The 19,624-nt window shown below is 43.2% G+C and overlaps 2 protein-coding genes across 3 annotated transcripts in view; both read right to left on the bottom strand.

Annotated features, from left to right (window-relative positions):
- Positions 1–19,624, bottom strand: part of LOC146829947 (nicotinamide N-methyltransferase-like) — a 381,589-nt gene that overhangs the window by 325,870 nt on the left and 36,095 nt on the right. The window lies entirely within an intron of this gene.
- Positions 698–19,624, bottom strand: part of LOC146829946 (indolethylamine N-methyltransferase-like) — a 197,697-nt gene continuing 178,770 nt past the window's right edge. The window contains exon 5 of the mRNA XM_085604210.1: positions 698–2,899. Within this exon, the coding sequence (XP_085460336.1) occupies positions 2,464–2,899 (436 nt within the window). The 3' untranslated portion in view covers positions 698–2,463. The remainder of the gene's footprint in view (positions 2,900–19,624) is intronic.

Raw genomic sequence — 19,624 nt, 5'->3', positions numbered from 1 at the left:
TAGCTGAGAAATGTTTACATTTCGGGGGAACTACTGAATGGATTTACACCATTTAACAAAAAGAGTGCTTTCTGAAACAAGAGCTAAATTTCTGACAAATTTGGTATAATTCTGTTCAGCAGCTGGGCTGTGCCTAAAGTTTCCTATGGAAGTTAACATGGAGAAAATGCGTTTTAGGACCCCCCTTTTTTTTCAGCCCGCGCTTGATGTGTCACCCTGAAACTGTCAACACAGCAGCTGAGGTGACAGCCCCATTCATTTTGAAAATTTCGCAAAGATTCGTCAAACGACGCCAAAGATATTGGCACTAGAAAAAATGCTTTTCTTATCTGTATATATATAGCCCAGTGCCATCCATATACTCAAAATATTAACCTGCTTCGCCATACCTACAGGGGAGTTTATCTGCAATGAATGATGTAATCTACAATGTATTTTGTAAATACTATTATGTTATGTTATGTTACTGGGTATTTGTTAAGCGCACGGCTACTCCCAAGAGTGTCCCGGCGCTGATCATAGAACCCGTAACAAAGATACTCAACAGACAGATACCACAGACACAAATCATGGAAACAATGATGTTTTTAGTTTATGACGAAAGCGCAAGAGATCAGATTCTTGGCGTAGAACAATTTATCTGTTTCTCAATGGCTTTATCTTGAATGTAAGACAAAAAAGACCAGGCACAGAAAAAGGGAGTTCACAGGTTTTATTAGGTCACGTATATGTTGTAATATAAATTACACATTACTTCCCAATCCTGTTTCAGATTCAAAATTAATGAGATAAGGAGTGCGCAATAAAGAGTGAACAATAATGTTGCCTCACACCTAACCTGATAATAGTTCCCATAGCTTCAAAGCAAAAAATAATATCTTGTGTTAGTGTGCTGACGTTTGAGAAATCAGAGAACAAAGCAGGCTGTGACCCAGCATGTGTATGCTTAGATTGAAGCCCCTCCTGATGTTCTATGCAAAGTTGAGCAACAGTGGAAGGCCATTAGCGTCTTTGACAGAGAAGGAACAAGGGCCACACATACCATAGCCTAGATGGTGAGAAACCAAGAAGAAGAAGAGAGAGGAGGAAGGATGCTGGCAGACTCCCTGAGTGAAACATGGTCCACAGGAACCAAGAAGAAGAAGGGAGAGGAGAAGGACGCTGCCAGACTTCCTAAGGGAAGCATGGTGCACAAGAACCAAAAAGAAGAAGGAAGAGGAGAAGGAAGCTGGAGACTCCCCGAGGGAAGCATGGTCCAGAAGAACCGATAAGAAGAAGAAGAAGGTAGAGGAGAAGAAAGCTGGCAGACTCCCTGAGTGAAGCATGGTCCACAAGAACCAAGAAAAAGAAGGTAGAGGAGAAGGAAGCTGGAAATTTCTTGAGTGGAGCATGGTACACAAGAACCAAGAATAAGAAGGGAGAGGAGAAGGAAGCTGGAAACTTCCTGAGTGAAGCATGGTCCCCAGGAACCAAGAGGAGGATGGGAGAGGATAAGGAAGCTGGAGACTTCCTGAGTGAAGCATGGTCAACAGGAACCAAGAAGAAGAAGGGAGAGGAGAAGGAAGCAGGAAACTTCCTGAATGAAGCATGGTAAACAAGAAGCAAGAAGAAGAAGGGAGAGGAGAATGAAGCTGGAGACTTCCTGAGTGAAGCATGGTCCACAGGAACCAAGAAGAAGAAGGGAGAGGTGAGGAAGCTGGAGACTTCCTGAGTGAAGCATGGTCAACAGGAACCAATAAGAAGAAGGGAGAGGAGAGGAAGCTGGAGACTTCCTGAGTGAAGCATGGTCAACAGGAACCAAGAAGACGAAGGGAGAGGAGAAGGAAGCTCGAGACTTCCTGAGTGAAGCATGGTCCACAGGAACCAACAAGAAGAAGGGAGAGGAGAAGGAAGCTCGAGACTTCCTGAGTGAAGCATGGTCCACAGGAACCAACAAGAAGAAGGCAGAGGAGAAGGAAGCTGGAGACTTCCTGAGTGAAGCATAGTCCATAGGAACCAAGAAGAAGAAGGGAGAGAAGAAGGAAGTTGACAGACTCCCTAAGGGAAGCAGGGTCCACAAGAAGAAGAAAGGAGATGGGATGAAGCTGGCAGACTTCCTTACGGAAGCAGGGCCCACAAGAACCAAGAAGAAGAAGGGAGAGGAGAAGGAGCTGGCAGACTCCTTGACGGAAGCTGGGTCTACAAGAACCAAGAAGGTTCAAGAGGGCATGAACACGGCTGTGAAGTAAAGTGAGCTTACTGCTTGCCATATTGCTTTTAATCCACACCCATTGATTAGCAAGCTTTAGACCTGAAAGCTTTTCAATTGTTTCAATTTATATCATTAAACTGATTTATTACAGTTGCCTATGTTCCATATTATTTTCAAGATTGCCATTCAAACTCATCATGATAAGTGTGTAATATGAAGGAATGTGAGGCAGGTGAGAGCTGATCTCTCTTTCACTGTCAGTCACAGTGATTCTAAATGTCTCTTTCTTTCTTTGCCTTTAAAATGATAAAACTTTGAAAATCACATACATCGTATGAACCTTGTGTTTTCCGTTTCAAAATGTAAGATTCTAGAATGTTATAACCATTTTCCATGAGAGTCTTCCTAAGAAAATCCTCTTTGAGGCAGAACAGAGGAAAGCTGACATCCCCAACCTTGTAAAATGTTGCTCCAAGGCAGGCATACATCATTAGATGTCCTCCCTTTTTCAACAGAGGGGAGACATTTCTCAAACCATCGATGTAGGACTTCGCATCTACTGCAAAGTACTCCAGTGAGTAGGACAAGGCCAGACAGTCCACGGGGGGCAGGACGGTGGGCGCCACTGGATTGCTGCTCATGAAATTACATGGGAGAACATGTTTGACTTGTCTTCTGAGCGCACTTTGTATCTGATTCAAAACACCTCTGAAAATAAAGATATATGTCATTACTAACATGCAATGAATTATTCATCGACACCAGTTTTTTGTAGCATGAGCTACCATCATGATTAGATAAGACAAAACGAGGTATAAGGTCTCACGATGGGCTCTGCTGAACTCTTTGTATCACACTCTTCCCTGTTTGATTTTATGATTTTATTGTTTTTGAAAGTATGAAATTCATCTTGAATATAAGAGTAAATTTCCACCAGCATTTCTGCTGTACACTTTGTATCACAGACTTCTCTAGAACAATTCACCTGTTTGATTATATAAACAAGTTGACACCCACCTGCCAATGCACAAGAGATGATACGCTTGCCACATACACTACCTGGCATCATCACACTGAGGCCACTTCTAGTGTGACAAAAATTGTAAGTCATACTTACAAGCCGCTATCGCCACAGGAACGTCACTTTTAACAATGTTCCTGCGGCGACAGAGGCTTCACCTTATTTACAAGGTGGTGTTAAGCCACGTGACGTGGCTTGACACCGCCTTATAAAGAAGGCCCTCTTTCACGCTAGACTTGTTGTGAAAGGGGTTGGCAATCGGTGTTGCAGCTGGCATTCCACCGCAACACCCATTGATTTTGACCCTGCCCCCTATTTACAAGGGTGGTTTAAATAGGAGGCCGCACCGAAATTACGACCAGGAAAAACCTGCTCTTATCATGGTGAAACGAGGAGAGCTGCCGGATTTCACCTTGTTCTTGCAAACAATCATTAAAAAAATTACGAGTTGCAACGTCTATGTGTGCTGCACAATGCAGCACAAAAAGAAGTTAAAAATAGCCATTCTGGATTGTTTATGTGCATTCACGTGTCCTTCCTGTACATAAACAATCCTTCCGTGAATGCAGTCACCCTTGCACTTTGGTGCAAGGTAGCCTGCACTATGCAGCCTAATTTAGCAACAGCACTTGGGGAAACACAGGGATGTGCCGTATCATTGCCAATACGTCTCATCCCAGAGTTTTTATAACACGGACCATGGCGTTAGCATTTTGTACTTAACGCCACACTCATTATTTAGTGGTTTGTTTCCCCTTGCTCCCAGACCTACAAATTCGCTTCTGTGGGTTCCTTTTCATTCTAATCTAAACACCAAGCTCCACCCTTCCCTTGTACATTTGCCCAAGTGGGCTCTAAATATGAAATATAACTATGCCACCAAAATCCACACCCAATGGAGCTAACGTTTGTAAACAATATTTGTGCCACCATATTTATATGGAAGAGTATTTCTGTTATTGGTAATATGACTCAGATCCCATTTACCATCTGCACTTCATTCCATCTACCAATAACATGCAATTGAAATGCCTTGTGTGTTATATTCCTTACCAATGGACTCCCCAGTTGCAGCCTTTGGGACAGCGGCAGGAGGTTATTCGGGGTACAGTTGCCTGCTCCCTGACTCTGGGCATTTTTTTATGAAGTCTATCTTATAGCCCCACTCCTGTTTTTGTGCTTTTTTTCTTTAGCTAAAGTAATCAATTCTAAATTCTCTCAGATAGCCTAGAGAGACAAGGGGTTAAAATGAGGTAGGAGTAAATGCGAAAGGTAAAACATAGCTGGTGAAGATAACACAGATCGCTGCTGATGCAGCTGCTGAGACAGCTGAGGTGACACGCCTCGTGCACGGCACCGTCCATTCTCATCCTCAGCTCACATGGGATCACAGGAAGCTCCTGCCTCCCCCTCTGCACAGATGCAACAACACTGGGAGGGCACATCTGCTGCTGTTTGCCTGTTTCTGCTTCTGTGTGTGTCTGGTTGGCCCACAGGTTTTTAGGTTTCTCCTGCAAAGAATCTGTGCTTGAAAAATCTATTGTTTTTAATATAAACTTAAACAGGATTTATATCCTGCCTCCTCTTTATCTTGGCTTCTCATTGGTTCATGTGGGGGAGACTTACCTTTCCTCCATTTCTATTTACTGTAGCATATTTTTCTGCATTTACCAATGCTTGTTCCTCGTCTGCTTCTCCTATCAGTTTCCTGCTTGCATAATACTGTTAACATCCGTTTTTACAATTGCAGCCTTTTTATATAACAATTTGTCACCCGGAGAGATTAAGGACCTAATAATGATGTCGGGCAGACTTAAATCCGCCCGACGCTGTCTCGGTCCTCGGACCGACCGGCCTAATTAGGATGTGGTCGAACACTGTTTGGTCGCATTCTTACATTTCCCTATGGGAGCATGTGGCTGGCATGTCAAAGGTGGAAGCCACGGGGTGCAGGGATCAACATGGGAGCACAATAGGTGCCTCCTCTGCCCCCAACCAGAGGCTGCACACACAAGGATTCCCTGTTGTGGGCTCTCAAACATGCTTTCCGACATGGTTTCCATGTCGGACAGGCAGGCATGAAAACCATGCCGGAAGCCATGCATCATAATTTCAATGAGGGAAAGGCCCGCCCGTTGGGATTACGAGCCGGTTCCGAGGGGTCGATGGGCTGCTTGAGCCCATCAGAAGCCAGCTCAAATGATCGGCCCATTTAGTTTCCGACCACCAGCCCTGTAATGCTGCGGTCAGAAAGTTAACAGAGGCAATTACAATGTGGCCCAGAAGACGGTCGGAGCCTTTCCGGGCCGCATCGTAATCGGCCCATAAGTGATTTGCATAGAATCACAGGATGGTGCGTTGCGCCTCTAAGACTCCAACCGGTATCCCCAGCTTTTGGGTCAATAGCTCTGGCCACTACGCCACATCCTCTCTACTCCCATGTTATTTATCAGGGAGCTCTTTCATTCTCCCAGACAATGATTGATGAAAACAGCTCTAAATTCATTACACAGGCAAAACCGATGCATTACCAATGCCTTAGCACATGCTGCCCCTTTGTGTGAGCATGGCCTCAATGCTTGTTCTTGCTTGCAGCAAGTTTACCTAAGAAGTGGGCCAAGGAGACAGAAATAGAAAGAAGGGATTCCTTAGTGTTGGAGTGCTTTGTGACTTTGATACAGAGAAATACGGTTTAATCTAAGACTCCAATGTTAAATCCAATTTCTTGCTTTGAAATTGACTGTTTGAACATTCAGGTACAAGAGCAGCGGGTTCTGAGTCACATACATACATGCAGGGGGTTCTGAGTCACATACATACATGCAGGGAGTTCTGAGTCACATACATACATGCAGGGGGTTCTGAGTCACATACATACATGCAGGGGGTTCTGAGTCACATAAATACATGCAGGGGGTTCTGAGTCACATACATACATGCAGGGAGTTCTGAGTCACATACATACATGCAGGGGGTTCTGAGTCACATACATACATGCAGGGGGTTCTGAGTCACATACATACATGCAGGGAGTTCTGAGTCACATACATACATGCAGGGGGTTCTGAGTCACATACATACATGCAGGGGGTTCAGAGTCACACACATACATGCAGGGGGTTCAGAGTCACACACATACATGCAGGGGGTTCTGAGTCACACACATACATGCAGGGGGTTCTGAGTCACACACATACATGCAGGGAGTTCTGAGTCACACACATACATGCAGGGGGTTCTGAGTCACATACATACATGCAGGGGGTTCTGAGTCACATACATACATGCAGGGGGTTCTGAGTCACATACATACATGCAGAGGGTTCTGAGTCACACACATACATGCAGGGGGTTCTGAGTCACATACATACATGCAGGGGGTTCTGAGTCACATACATACATGCAGGGGGTTCTGAGTCACACACATACATGCAGGGGGTTCTGAATCACACACATACATGCAGGGGGAGGGGGTTCTGAGTCACACACATACATGCAGGGGGTTCTGAGTCACACACATACATGCAGGGGGTTCTGAGTCACATAAATACATGCAGGGGGTTCTGAGTCACATACATACATGCAGGGGGTTCTGAGTCACACACATACGTGCAGGGGGTTCTGAGTCACACACATACATGCAGGGGGTTCTGAGTCACATACATACATGCAGGGGGTTCTGAGTCACATACATACATGCAGGGGGTTCTGAGTCACACACATACATGCAGGGGGTTCTGAGTCACATACATACATGCAGGGGGTTCTGAGTCACACACATACATGCAGTAACGTTGAATAAACCGGTTAGAAACAATCTGCATTGTACACATGAAGTTGAGGTGTGTAGCTGTTCTGGAGACTTTCTTGTCTTTGAGGCTCCTGCAGGAAGTCTCTGAGGCCACCAGAGGGCGTGGCTTCTGCTGCCACAAAACCCCCAGTTATGTCCAGAGACTTCCATTGGGTTTGTCATGATCTCTGGTTCAGAATCCATCCTGCCAGCATGACATCTGCACCTTAAAAAACCAAAACTATAACCCAGCAGGCTACTGTGTCATGGCTGCGGTCCGGCCTCTTTTTTAAGACTTTCAGACTCAATCTCGCAAAAATAGGTGTTTTCTGAAATTAAAAAGCAATCCCCATGATGCTCTGCAAATTTCCACTTGGCGCATGCAGTATTAGCAATAATACTTTATTCGGTTATAAATACCCATAAAAGTGTACACAACCAAAAGTACAAGAACATTAAAACATATACCATAAAAATACACAACAATCCTCTTGTACTGCATCTCACGTAAAAAGAGATACAAAAATAATAGAAATGATCTCATATTCTAGACTGAAAACAAGTAGAAATACGTCATCAATCTCTTAAAGTAAGTACATCAAGACAATGCCATACTAGCTCGTAAAGCAGCGTTCCCGCAGGAGCCGTATAAAAGACAGCGCAATAAGTCGAAAAAGTGGCCTTGCCAAGTGCAACCAATAGTAGTGTGCAAAAAGCAAGATAGTAAAAAAAAAAAAACATTCAGTTAGCACAATGTTGGACAGCGGGCTTTGAGATTTTAGTTCTCTTGAACCAAACTGCTTGTAAAAATTTGCTAACTGCAAATACAATTTTTTTTTCTCCTTTTTTATTGAGCAGAGCCATCAAGAAGCAACCATTATTTACACATAAAAAAGAAAAAAGAGAGAACAAAAAAAACTTGAACTGAAAACATCACAATTCCATGTTCACTCATTAGTAATTACACATAACAACCAAAAAAGAAAATACAGTCATCAAACTAACAATCAAAAAAAATAATCCCAAACCCTCGAAAATTTCTTAGTTGCCCCCACCCGTTTGGCATAAGCTTCTTCGAAAGACATTGTCCTTTTCATTTTAGTCAACCATTTCTCAAATACAGGTATTTCCAATGATCTCCAATTTTCTAAAATCAAAGAACGGGCAACCGACATGCCAATTGCAAGAAAACATCCCTCATCTTTTGAAAGTACAGCCTCCCTAATACCTAACCCGAACAAAGCAGCTTCTGTTGAGGGTTCATACATTTTCTTAATTGCCCTACTAAAATAAGCAAAAATATCTTCCCAGAAATTTTTTAACTTGGGGCAAGAAAAAAAAAATGTCGCCATCCCCCTTCTGCTAGGGTACCACAACGAAAGCAACTATTTACCACTTCTGTATATATTTTATTTAATGCTTCTGGAGTATAGTATGCCAACCATTGGACAAGGAAAGCCATTCTTTTATAGTTAGCAGCTCTCAAAGCCTTATTACCTAAAGTTAAAATCTTTTGCCATTCTTGATAAGAAAAAACACATTGTGTATGAGCTTCAACTTTCTCCAGCATCTTTAACACCAAAGGGGATTCATCTTGAGAGTTCAATAAACTATACCAATTGCCCACGCCAGATAATCTCGAAACATATAATGCAGAAGCAATTCTACCTGGGGGAATGTTAAATATAAAATTGTATTTTTTCAAAAAATTATTAATTTTAATAAATTCAAAAAAGGAAGGTTTATTGGGACCCAGAGTTCTAACCTGTATTTCTTCCCAAGAAATCAACCTACCCTGAATACCCAATTGATTCACAATCCCCAAGCCAGCATCATTCCATTTTTTTAATTGAGTAGAATGAATATATAAACCTAGCTCTCGACATTCAGTTAGCTTTAGTGAAAAAAAGCCATAAAAATCTTTTTGTTTAAAGATAATATCAAGTCTATTTGAGAAATCTATTAACGTTTTGTATCTTGTTCTCTTTGGGAGTTTAGATCTCTTCAAAAAAGTAGGAAGTTGGGTCCCAGCCTCTTGGATCATTTTGAAGATAAAAAAGTTGTCAGCTCGATGCGGATTAGACAATAAACATGCTACATAATCAAAAAATGATGCACCATAATATGAACGAATATTTGGAAGTGCCAACCCACCCAGCTGAGTATCCAATTGCAAAATTGGCAGCTTAACTCTAGCTTTCTTTTTATTCCACACAAATGCCCGAATCATAGAATCAATCGCTTTGAAATAACTAACGTTAATCTTTACCGGATTGTTAGTAAACAAAAATATCAAAAGAGGTAAAATAGACATCTTAATCAATGCCACACGTCCTATCAAAGTAAAAGGAAAATTAGACCATTTATCCAACAGTTTCTGGATCTTTATGCTGGTGGCTTCATAATTATTCTTGACCAATTCCCCATAATGACCTGTAACATAAATTCCCAAATACCGTATGGGATCGGTTTTCCCTGCCTGTTGTTTTAGTTCTTCTGGAAAGCATGCTGAGTGACCCAGAATTTAACATTAAAATTTCAGTTTTAGAGGGATTGATTTTATAACCCCCTATTTGTTCAAATTTCTTAAATTCTACCATTGTTGAATGCAAATTAAATTTTTCTGGATCTAGATATACAATAGAGTCATAAGCAAAAAGTTTCAATTTTGGCATTCCAATGATTGAGGATCTAATGTTCCTATCGTAATCTGATAGCTAATGGTTCAATAAAGAAAGTAAACAAAAGGGGGGATAAAGGGCAGCCTTGCCTGGTCCCACGACTTATCTCTATTAACCCTGCCGGATCGCTGTTGACTATTATCTATGCCTGTGCACCCAAATAGATATTAATCATAGTTATTACTGCGGACGGGAATCCAAACCTAAAAAGTGCATAAAATAATGAATCCCAATTAACTAAATCAAAGGCCTTTTCTGCATTGACCATCATAATGCAGGCAGTTGTCTTATTAATATTAAAGTAATCTAGGGCTTAAATCAAAAAGCGGGTATTAGTCGTCATCATACGGCCCGCTATAAACCCTGTTTGATCCCCATGAATCACTTCCTTAGCTGCTGAAGTGATACGTTGTGCCCAGATCTTCATATACATTTTATAATCGGTGTTTAATAAACTAATGGGTCGATAAGAATTCAAATTGTTGGCCGGTTTACCCTTTTTTACAAAGCTAATTACTATTGATTTTTTAAATTCAGACGAAACCAGCCCACCCGTTTTAATGTGATCAAATAATTTTTCCAAAAAAGGGGTCGGCTCCTTCACAAAACATTTATAAAATTCGCTCGGGATACCATCCTCGCCACAAGCCTTAGCTCCAGCCAAAGACTTGATAGCTGCCGATATCTCAGCTTCTGTAATTCTCATCTGTAGCATCGTCACTAGATGTTGAGATATTGTCGGTATTTGAAGTGGAGCGAAATACTCCTGATTCATCTCCGAATTAACTGGGTATTTAGTAGTATATATTTGTTGGAAATGATTAATAAAAATGTGAGGAATATCAGCTCTGTCAGTAACTAGTAAATTTGTTTGGGGATCTATTATTTCTATGATGCAAGCGGATTCTTGTCGAGCCCTGATTGACCAAGCGAGCATCTTAGCCACCGTTTGACTCTCTTCGTGGACTCTCTGCGAGTGTGTCTGGGAGCTATTTATTTCTTCTAAGATGAAAAAATCTCTTAATGCCTTCCTAGCCTGATCCAACTGAGTCTGATTTAAGGAACCTACCGGTTTAGAAGCATGGACCAATGACTGCTGAAGCTGTGCTATTTTATCTGAACGTTCCCTAGTTTTCTTAGCGGAGGCGGCAATCATCTGCCCGCGGGCAGTGGCCTTAAAACCCCCCCAGACAGAAAAACATATCAGCAGTCCCTTCATTAATGGAAAAAAAATCTTTTATCCAGCATCTAAACTCTTCAAGCCATACTGGATTTTGAAGGAGAAGGCGGTCCATCTGCCACTTGAACGTTCGCTTTTTGGAGAAACCCATTTCTATAGATACTTGAATATAAGCATGATCGGAAAAAACATTAATACCAATATCTGCATCTCTGAAAATCAATGAACGTGAAACCAATAAAAAATCGATTCGAGATGCAGTTTGATATTGGCGTGAGGAGCAGGTATATTGACGAACAGTTTGATTAAGAAAACGCCATGCATCAATTAACTGCAGATCTTCTACCAATGCGTCAAAAAGCTTCTTAGTTTTAGGTTTCAGTTGTTTTTTCCCTTTATTTGAAGTATCCATTTTCAAATCCTGAATGTAATTAAAATCACCTCCAAACACAATTTGACCCCAATCAAAAGTTTATAGAGTGTACGTAATGCAAATTCGTCATCAGATATTGGGCCATAATAGCTAACAAGATTCAAAAGCTGACCATTCAGTGACACCTGTATCCAGATCCACCTCCCCTGGGGATCCCTTTGGTCCTGTAGAAACTCCCAGTCGAATTCACGAGAAAAATAAATAGCAACCCCCCGCATTGCAACACCCGCTGAAGCAAAAAAACACCTTTAAAACATTCCTGGAATATAACATTTTGGGGTATTAGTTTTCAGATGAGTTTCCTGTAAAATAGAATCTGAGGTTTTAAAGTAACTAACCACCTTATTAAGCCACCGTATTTACGTCTATTCAGTATTCCATTGACATTAGCAGAAAGAATTTGACATATACTAGATAGACTCATTCTATCAGATAAATACAAAAAAAGAAGCGAAATATAAAAAGCTCTCTATACTGCCAAACGATTCTAGATTGATTCCTGCACCATTTAACGCCCTCCGGATAGCACCTGCTCATTTTTCCTATTAATCCCAACCACCCTAGCCCTCCCTCAACAAAAACCCTCCTCCCCTTAGGAAATGTGGTTAAACCCGCTAACCACATACTCTGACCCCCCTGTGCCCGTACTGGTGCCCTGTTATTGCACCAAAGAGTGACCTCTCCCCCTCCCTAAAACAATAACTATTCTTTAAACTCAAGACTCTGCAAATTCTTAAAACAACTGTGCCCAAAAAAGAATTCTTAAGAAAGACAAAAACAGCAGAAAAACATCCAGCAAGTTATCTTCCAATTGAAATTGCCTTAAGCATTTCCTGTGCTTCTTCTAAACGGGTAAATAGATGAAACTTCCCGTGAACTAGAACTTTAAGTTTGGATTGTTGTGCAATCGAAGCTTGTGCCCCTTTAGCTTTAAACAAATAAAGTAACTTGACAAATTCTTTACGTCTTCTAGCCGCCGCTGCTGACACGTCAGAGAATATTCTGCATGTCACTCCATTTTCAGTTTCAAACTGTCTCATCTGGATTGCCTTTGTCAGTACTTTTTCCTTAATGCGGTAATCCGCAAAGTTAACCAGTATCGTACGGGGGAACTTCTCATTAGGAGCAAGATGAGCAGGGACCCGATGAGCCCTTGTTAAAGTTAGGTCCCCCGAAATTCAGGTATCACAGCCTTCTTTATAAATGTCTCACCCCACTTAAGACTATCCCCTCTTTCAAGTCGTTCCGGTACACCAGCTAACCGAAGATTAGAGCTCCTCAATCTTGTTCTCCATAGTTATTTTTTCACGGGAAACTAAATCCACTTGTTGAAGAACACTATTCATTTGGTCTTCTAAAGAAGAAATCCTTGATTCAGCCTCATGAACACGACCCGGAAGACTAGCAACTTCTTCCTCTATTTTTCTCAGTCGCTGCTGGATCGATAACATTTCTAACTGCTGTGTTTTCTTCATGTCTCGAATTTCCTCGAGAATCATATTTAACATCGTTTTAATATCCATCTGACATGAGGCAGCCTTCTCATCCTGGAATATGAAGTCTGATTTTTTGCTTCCTTGCTGAGACCCACTAATATCTAAATCAGACCCAGGATCTAGGCACGTTCAGTATGCTCCGTCAGAACAGCAAGGGCTCCTAGCTCCTTCAGGTACCAACGTCTCGCTGGAAAGTAGCTCTATTTTACTAGATGCAAATACAATTAATGAAGTTGTATCAGTTTTTCAAATCCTAAAAGCTACCAAATGTCTGTGAGATCCTATATCACGGCAGATGGGCACAATCCATTTGCGATGTAAATTACAAAATAGAGTCTTGCTTCATATATACCATTTACATGTAAAAGTTTGCAAAGTAAGAGATCCGTGGCGAACACGTATGGACAGACTTCTAGCTAGAGGCGGGCTATTAAATCTAAAAACTTCTCATAGGCAGGAAAAGGCTTAAAATCTAAAAACAAGGTAGTTCAGGAGCCATTTGAGCTGGTTGCTATGTATCTGTCATTTATATACCGCGCTTTCACCATCTTGAGAGCGTCTTCACACGTCACAGATGGTCATCCCAGTAGCTCTGCAAACCCAATTTCCCCAGCCAAACAGAGACAAGTTTAACCCATGGGAGATCCCTTGCTCTTGGAAATTGTAATAAGTGAGCAAATTTAAATCTTTCTAGACTCCTAGTTCGGGTGTGGTCCAAAGGCGGACCCGATGGAGAAAACACTTTAAGTACAGAGGCGTGAGGGGTGAGCTGGGTGGAAGGCAGCGCCATCTCCTAATGATATTGTCTTCTGCTCTTGTCGGTAGGTGAGGGGGAGCATGGCCTCAGATCTCAGCGCGATGGATTCAATGTGGCGATATTGTATTATAATGGCGTGAGCTCTGTGCTCTATGGTAAAGGTGCTCTTGCGCACTTGGTTGGTCCATGAGGTTAACGCGCAGGTAATCGAATATGTGTATCTTTCAAGAACATCATTAACTACACGGACAATAGGACACTTCCCTTTGGTCTCCTCAAACACCATGTACTTCTTTTTATTCATGTTTAGCTCTAAACCCCTGACGTTACAGCAATTAAAAAATGTATCAATTAAAATCTGGATGCCCATGGGTGTCCTGGTGAAAAGAAGGGAGTCATTGGAGTCTTGGAGTCCCCGGTCTTCCTATTATTCAAGACCAGGGAATCATTTCTACATTGCTCCAGGGCTTCTAAAACATCATTAATGTATAAAGAGAACAAGGTGGGTGCAAGGACGCAACCCTGGCGTACTCCTCTCTTAATGGGAATTAGGTCCGTGAGCTCTCCATTTGGACCCCAGAGAACTTGGGTATAATTATTCTCATGTAATTTCTTAATTATATGTGCAAGTTTGCCTGGGACCCCCATTTTCAACTAAACTGGCCATAGAGTGCATGCAGTAATTTAGGGCCATAGTTATGAAAGCCTTGCGTCACGTTTGCACCACGCAAAGTGGTCCTTGTGGTATACAGGGATCTGAATCAGATTTATAAATCCACGCAAAGCCTACTGGCTTAGTCAATCTGGAGTAAGACAACGCAGCATAAATCGCTGCGTTGCCTTCCTCTATGAAGGAAAACGTTCCAAAGGTGTGCCGTAGGGTGTTCCCACACAACTCCAAATGTTTTGAATGCATTCCCAGATTTAGAGCTTGTAAACCTGGGAGTGCGCCGAATTCTTACACCTCCCCTGGTGAGGCGTGAAAAGGAGAAACATGCTTTGGTTCCAATGGTTCATAAAGTTTTTGCTGAGGTACAGTCACAGAGGTTCAAAAACGTACACATTCATCCACATCACCCGGACTGGGCATTATTTCATTACCCACCTACACTTGACTCACCCATACATGATAATCAGCCGTGATGGGTCTGGAGGCTAACCCCTTTACAATGCTTACCTGGAATGTTAACGGCTTAGAGGACTGGTGTCGGCATTTATAAAAAGCTCCCGCCCGGATGTGGTGCTCTTGCAGGAGACCCATCTTAAGGGCACAAAGTGTGGGTTCCTTGCATGGGGGGCCTATATGGTCCTGGCACATGCGGGATAAACCTCAGGCTCTAGAGGAGTTGCTATTCTGATTAAAAAGTCACCGCCTTTCCACGCCACAGGGACATGGATAGATCCCCAGGGAACCTATGGGGAGTGACTAGGACATGGAGGTGGAGGTATGTCACTATCCTTTCTGTTTATGCCCCGCCGACGTTGCAGACCAGGACCCTACACGGGGTGACAGATATACTGCTAGAGACACCGGGATCGATGCACATCATTGGGGGTGACTTTAATGACATAATGCATGCCCCAGTAGACCGCTCAGGAACTCAAGCCCACACTCCCCAGTTACACAATTAGCCTACCTGGCCAACACTCGGCCTGGTGGATGTATGACGACACTTGCACCCGGGGTGATTGACAGCACTCGTATTACTCGGGGACGCACAGGGTCCATTCACGATTGGATTATGTGTTACTCCCCCAGGGAGCCATTCAGGATATTTATGAGGCGGAATACATGGCCCAGGGTTTGTCTGACCACTCGCCCCGATATGTTCGGGTGGGAGAGTGGACCCGCGTCGGTCGGGGGGGCTGTAGACGTTCGGCCCGGGACCTACAGAAAAAGGAGGTGCTCCAGGGTCTAAGTGCAGATACTAAGGTCTTCTTTGCCGAAAACGTGGGTTCGGTGCAATCAGGGGTCACGATCTGGGAAGCCTATAAAACAATGCTACGAGATGGCGCCCAGAACCGGATAGCCTGAGAAAACAGGAAGGCCCAGGAAGAACTGGCCACGATTGAAGCCCAAATTCTTACCCTACAGCGGCGGCATCTCACACATAGAGACCTGCAGGTGTTGAGGCAGTTAACAGATGCGCAGCAGTATAGGGCTCTTGCTACGCAGGAGGCTAAGGCACAGGCCCAAGTGACTTTACGACATGGGCGACACATGGCTTAGCTGTAAGGAGATGGAAGCCCGTTGGGTGGAGAGAGTGGTAGTTTACCAAGGAATTACACAGACACAAGATACGCAGATAGTACAGATGTTTGCGTCCTATCATCAACGCTTCTACGAAGCCCGAGACCTAAGGGCGCCTGCGGCCATATCTGACTATCTGATGGGCATTCAAACCCCATCATTGGACGATGATGACAGGGAGGGCCTAGATTCGGATATAACTGTAGACGAAATCAAAATGGCTACAACTAGACTACGTCCTGGGAAGACCCCGGGCCCAAACGGCCTCCCTGCAGAATTCTACAAGAAAAGCGCCGATCTCATAGGTACACACCTCCTGCATCTTTTCCTGGATGCCTCTCAAGAGGGGATCCTACTCCTGGATCTGTGAATGAATTGTACCTAGCCAATCAACAGAAAGGGGCCCCCAAAGAAGCAAAAATAGAGGTAGAGACGATGGGGAAACTAATTCAGAACAAACGAAGGAGAACTCTACCCTATTTATCAAAGAGGTACACAGTATCAAAAAATATCTTAAGATGCCAGCTAGAGACACACAAGGAGAAAAGAACAAAAAACCAGTAATAATATGCAAACATTTATTTCATTACTTTAAATGAATGTTGTGGATAAATATGATACATTAATGGCTATTTAATAAGACAAATTCAGGGTAGACAAAACAAATACAAATACAAAATGACAAATATCAAAATACACACACAGGTTCCCACTGAAAGGAAGCAAATTCTACTCATATACACCTTCATTCACACCCAATCACACACATTCATCAAGGTATATATAACTGTGCTATTAGTGCAAAAACTGAATAAGTGGTAAACACCAAGGACCCAGCCCTCAGGGAGGTCTTCACAAAGATACTCAAGGACACAAATAAGTATGGAAATTATAGATGGAATATAAATTTCAGGGGAAGACGATGTATCAAAATATTAAGTCCAAGCTCAACAATCAAGGGGGCGGGGCTCTTGGGAAAAACGCCGACGCGCGTTTCGGTGAAACAACTCCGAGGAGCGGAGAACCACCTTCTTCAGGGCGAGAAACAAAACCACACAAATCAAGAACGGGACCTGAATTGATAGAAGTAACAAAAAATCCAGGAGGTGACTATTTACAAGATTTGGGATGATTTCACCGATTTGCAGGCAAAAAGAAATACAGATCCAGGAAAGCCCAGGGATAATAACGTCAAATAGTCTGCATTCCAGAAATTATAAAAAATCGATGCAGACAGGAAGTGCTGCAGCGAAGAAAGCTGGTGTTTTTCAGATCGCCGCTATATTCAAAACACACTAGAGAGTATCTTTATATTCCGTGCGGGTGAAGGCAGAAATACTGCACGGAGTGGACCAGATTCCACGATGGATGCGTGAACTCGTTAGTGACTGCATCGTTCCGGACGCCGTTTCAGAGACGTTGCTCTATCCGTGTGTAACGCCCGCCGAATGACTGAGTTTATTCATCGACTTTCGGCTGTTTGTTACCAGCTTCTTTCTTCGCTGCAGCACTTCCTGTCTGCATCGATTTTTTATAATTTCTGGAATGCAGACTATTTGACGTTATTATCCCTGGGCTTTCCTGGATCTGTATTTCTTTTTGCCTGCAAATCGGTGAAATCATCCCAAATCATGTAAATAGTCACCTCCTGGATTTTTTGTTACTTCTATCAATTCAGGTCCCGTTCTTGATTTGTGTGGTTTTGTTTCTCGCCCTGAAGAAGGTGGTTCTCCGCTCCTCGGAGTTGTTTCACCGAAACGCGCGTCGGCGTTTTTCCCAAGAGCCCCGCCCCCTTGATTGTTGAGCTTGGACTTAATATTTTGATACATCGTCTTCCCCTGAAATTTATATTCCATCTATAATTTCCATACTTATTTGTGTCCTTGAGTATCTTTGTGAAGACCTCCCTGAGGGCTGGGTCCTTGGTGTTTACCACTTATTCAGTTTTTGCACTAATAGCACAGTTATATATACCTTGATGAATGTGTGTGATTGGGTGTGAATGATGGTGTATATGAGTAGAATTTGCTTCCTTTCAGTGGGAACCTGTGTGTGTATTTTGATATTTGTCATTTTGTATTTGTATTTGTTTTGTCTACCCTGAATTTGTCTTATTAAATAGCCATTAATGTATCATATTTATCCACAACATTCATTTAAAGTAATGAAATAAATGTTTGCATATTATTACTGGTTTTTTGTTCTTTTCTCCTTGTGTGTCTCTAGCTGGCATCTTAAGATATTTTTTGATACTGTGTACCTCTTTGATAAATAGGGTAGAGTTCTCCTTCGTTTGTTCTGAATGAATTGTACCTATCCACAAGCATGGGAGGCCCCCCACGCACTGTGCTTCCTATTCTATTGGTGGAATTGCATGTGCATATTACTCTTACTGAGTTTATTGAGCAGAATGCAATTCTTGACCCTTCACAGACTGGTTTTAGAGCCCACCACGGCACAGAGTCTGCTCTGTTGGCCGTGACGGAGGAAATCCGAGGGATTCTGGATGCTGGTGACTCTGCGGCCTTGGTTCTTCTAGATCTAAGTGCCGCTTTTGACACTCTCCCATGAAATTCTGTTGAAGCGCTTGTATGACATCGGAGTGAGGGATCGGGCTCTGGATTGGTGTCGAGCCTTTCTGACAGGAAGATCTTTCCAGATTTGGGTGCCACCATTTCAATCTCAGAGGTGTGCTTTGCAACAGGGGGTGCCTCAGGATTCCATCCTGAGCCCCCTTCTCTTTAATATCTATATGTAACATCTTGCGCAGGTGGCTAGGGGGAGAGGGCTGTCATTGGTGTCATGCGCTGATGACACCCAATTGGTGATCGCCTTTTCTAAAAAGAACAACATCAGCTTAGGAAGGTTTAAGGAGGACCTGGTAGAGGTTGCAGGCTGGAGGGCTAATAACTGCCTTCAACTGAATGCCAGTAAATCTGAGGTGCTATTATTTGGGAAAGACCGAGACCTGTGGTCCGAGCAGTGTTGGCCAGACAGCCTTAAACCGGCCCCAGTGCCTAAAGAGGCTGTTAAGAACCTGGGGGTCTGGATCGATAGCGGACTCACGTTTAATGTACAAGTTAAAGCCGTGGCAGGGACATGTTTTGGCCTACTGCGCGGCCTGAAGCCTATACTTGGTTTCTTCCCCCCAAGGGTACGCCAGACCATTATCCAGGCGACAATTCTGTCCGGACTGGATTATGGCAATTCATTGTATCTTGGGGCCAATAAGTCTTGCGTTCAGCGTTTGCAGAGGATCCAGAATGCTGCGGCACGCATTCTGGTGACACTGCCGAGATCTGCTTCTGTCTCCCATGTCCTGCCCACGTTACATTGGCTGAGAAACAAATCCAATTTAAAACTCTGTGTGTTTCACATAAGACCCTCACTCAACAGGCTCCCCTGGGTCTGTCCAAGTTGCTTCAGCTTTATGTGCCTCGGTGGCCTCTTAGATTGGCCCATTAGGCCTTAGTAAGTGTCCCTCGTGTTGTGAGAGCGAGAGCTGGGGGCTGCTCGTTCCGTTGTCTTGCGGCGCAACTCTGGAATCTGCTTCCTGTTTCGATCAGAGAGATCCAGAGTCATCTGGTTTTCCGAAAAGCTATCAAGACTTTGGTCACGCTGGGACGCCCCATCGCTGGGGCAGCTATGCGCTATACAAGTCCGACAAATAAAATAAATAAATAAATATCGCCCTATCTCCCTCCTTAATATGGAGGTGAAAATGCTAGCGACTATCCTAGCCCTGCGACTTTGTCAGGTCATCACTAGCCTAGTCCACCAAGACCAAACGGGATTCCTGCCCGAACGGGCGACCCGGCTGAACC

The sequence above is a fragment of the Triturus cristatus genome, chromosome 5_1 (genome assembly GCF_964204655.1).
Source record: "Triturus cristatus chromosome 5_1, aTriCri1.1, whole genome shotgun sequence".
NCBI classification, from domain to species: Eukaryota; Metazoa; Chordata; class Amphibia; order Caudata; family Salamandridae; genus Triturus; species Triturus cristatus.
This window is presented reverse-complemented; position numbering and strand designations above follow the sequence as displayed.